At 38.8% G+C, this 2,714-nt stretch overlaps 1 protein-coding gene across 1 annotated transcript in view; it reads right to left on the minus strand.

Annotated features, from left to right (window-relative positions):
• Nucleotides 1-33: 33 nt before the first annotated feature.
• Nucleotides 34-2,714, minus strand: part of LOC104471925 (atrial natriuretic peptide receptor 2-like) — a 34,452-nt gene continuing 31,771 nt past the window's right edge. Inside the window, 3 exon segments of the mRNA XM_010087432.1 lie at nucleotides 34-198; nucleotides 753-844; nucleotides 2,227-2,325. Of these exon segments, the coding sequence (XP_010085734.1) occupies nucleotides 34-198; nucleotides 753-844; nucleotides 2,227-2,325 (356 nt within the window).

A 2,714-nucleotide genomic window follows, 5' to 3' on the forward strand; every position in this document is an offset into this window, starting at 1 on the left:
GAGAGCAGGATGGACGCTGGAGTTAGTCAGTGGCTAGTAATCAGGACTTGAAAGAGGATCACTGTGAAGGACACCTGGTATCAAACTAAACGAAGTTCTGTTTGGGCCTTGAAGAGTCTCAGAAGTGCTGGTGACCACCTTCTGGGTGGCAGAGGCTTTTTTACCTTCAAGCCAGTATGTTACCGTGTCTTCTTTCCCCTAAGGAAGAAAATGAGTCAAGGGGTTATAACACTATCCATCATTCGTGTAATATTCTTCTTATTACAACTTAAAGGTCCCAAAATGATACTGATTGACCTGTCAGCCATTTTACATACAGGAAAACTGAGCCGTAAAACTTTTCTTTAAAAGATAGTGGCAGCACGATCAATTAAAAAAATTCTTTCCCATCTTCTTCCCAACCAAAACTGGGTCCAGAAGTATGTTAGTCCTCTTATGGAACTCTTATGATGATTTATGATGTCTGTGAATGATCTTTTTAAATTTCAAGCAGTCATGACAAAGTGATATGCCATGCAGTACTTCCAAATTTGGCTAAAAGTCTTTCATCTCTAAATTGTCAGGGTTGTCCCAAGAAACAGACCATGGAATTGGTCCTGATTTAAAACTTAAGCCTGCTCTCTTTCAAGGTCAGGAAATAGTCTAAGCCAAGGACTTTGAGACATAGAGGATTGCATGGGTTAAAATTCAGGGACTTGAGTACTTTCACACTCCCCTCTCTGAAAAGCTGAGTGCAAATGTTGCATACACACCTTGACTTGTAAATGCCTACGGCATACTAACACATACTCTCCAATCTGCTCCAACAGCTGGTATGCACTTGAACTGCACTGTATTTTAAGAGCTGAAAAGAGAGGCAATTGTCGTATTATTGTAACAATTTAAACATCTAAGACAGACTTACCCTCCTCTGTGTGCCAAAGACTTCAAGGCTCATTAATAAACCCCCCCTTGCTTTTTTCCTGTCTTTGCTGTCATTCCTCTGTTATTTGAAATGTTCGCACACAAGCTCCAGTATCTTGGCCTCTTTGTGAGAGCATCTCAGGACAAATATGTGGCTGTCAACAAACACTACTCTTCACATCCTGCTTTGAATATTATTTGTCTACTCTTCATAGCTGCCTGTCTGGAATTACTGTCAAGCACCCTTTTCATCTTGCAAAGAAAACCATACATAGTTCTACCTCTTATTCAACAAAGATCCAGTGCTTTCTTTGCACAAACAGTTTTTAGCAAAGTCTAAACATAAAAGCACCTGTCATCCTTGCTCTGTCTCCAAACGTGTAAGCAAAATAGGGTGAAGAGACAATATTACCACAATTCCACTATTTTTTTTAACAATTATATTTTCCCTTAGTTGAGAATTTATCTTCACGTAAGCTTTAGCTGTCTTGCCTGTTCCAAATGATGGAGGAAGGAGCAAGGAGGAGGACAGATAGAACAAATTCAGAATACTACTCTTGTGAGAAAGCAAAATTATGCCAAAATTTGGAAAATTGCCAAAAACCCTAGGCTTTTTTTTGCCTTTAACATTCTGTGGCACAGAGTGCCACATTATGCTTCTTTATTTGAAAAAGATCCCAGATGATAGTAGGACTGTCTAACATTGTGTTACTGATTTTTCTTATATCAGAAAAGGATGGTTTTGTAATATCCACTTTTGTTGTTGTTGTTTAAAAGTTTTTTATTTAAAGTCTCAAAACACTCCCTGTAGAGCAGGAAATACATGTTTCAACATATCCAGATCCATATCTCTGAAATATTCTTTCTAGTAGATAAGTGTTATTTTAACTGGTTAAAGAGAATCACAGCTTCCATGGTGTCCTACCATCTCTTGTGTTCTCCATTAGAATAAATTATCACTGGAAAAGAGGAGTCATGAAAATATTTTTACTATAAATTAATCTGGGTGCCAGGAAGGAACAGAAACAGTGAATGTATCCACCTCCTTCTCATTTTATCTGATTCTTACCCTTTTTCATTGTAGAGAACTTTAAAGCCATGAAAATTCCTCTCTGAAACTTGGGGAATGAGGGGATTTTGTTACAAAGGTTGCGAATATCACTAGCATAATTTGCCCATGGGCAGATTGGACCCAGAAATCATTATTCTCCTTACAGGATTTGCAGTCATTTAAACAGGACAGGACTCAAAACTTAGCGTAATATTTTTTTAGAACTCATTAAGGGGTGGTCAAAACCACATCTGCAATTTGTTCCTTGTTACCTTCACTGGTAGATTCCATTCTGGAAGCTGTGTTCACAGTATCTCCAAATAAACAATACCGTGGCATTTTGGTCCCAATAACTCCAGCTACAACTGCTCCTGTTAAAGAAAATAAAACAAGATATGTTATGGTTTGAAATCACATAACATACAGTCTCATGGCTGCTTCCTACGTTACCTCATATTTCATTCATTAACAAGATAAAGACCGAGTGTCAGTATTGTCTTGTATGGGTTATACATCTGACTTACAGATGACTTGCAGAGCCATCGACAGAACTGCAAAAGTGCTTCAAAGGAGAATGGTGGGGGAGTGATAATGGGATGGAGGTAGTGTGCATGAATTAAGGAACCTGCAGAATCAAGTTTCAACACCACAGCAGAGTATTTTGAGGGGCAGTGGGATAGGAATGCTGCCAACAGGAGTTGTGCACACAACTCTCACTAGTCACATGGAAAAGCAGGAACAGGAAGTAACCTGCTCCTGC

This window comes from Pterocles gutturalis, unplaced genomic scaffold (assembly GCF_000699245.1).
Source record: "Pterocles gutturalis isolate BGI_N339 unplaced genomic scaffold, ASM69924v1 scaffold10641, whole genome shotgun sequence".
Taxonomy (NCBI): domain Eukaryota; kingdom Metazoa; phylum Chordata; class Aves; order Pterocliformes; family Pteroclidae; genus Pterocles; species Pterocles gutturalis.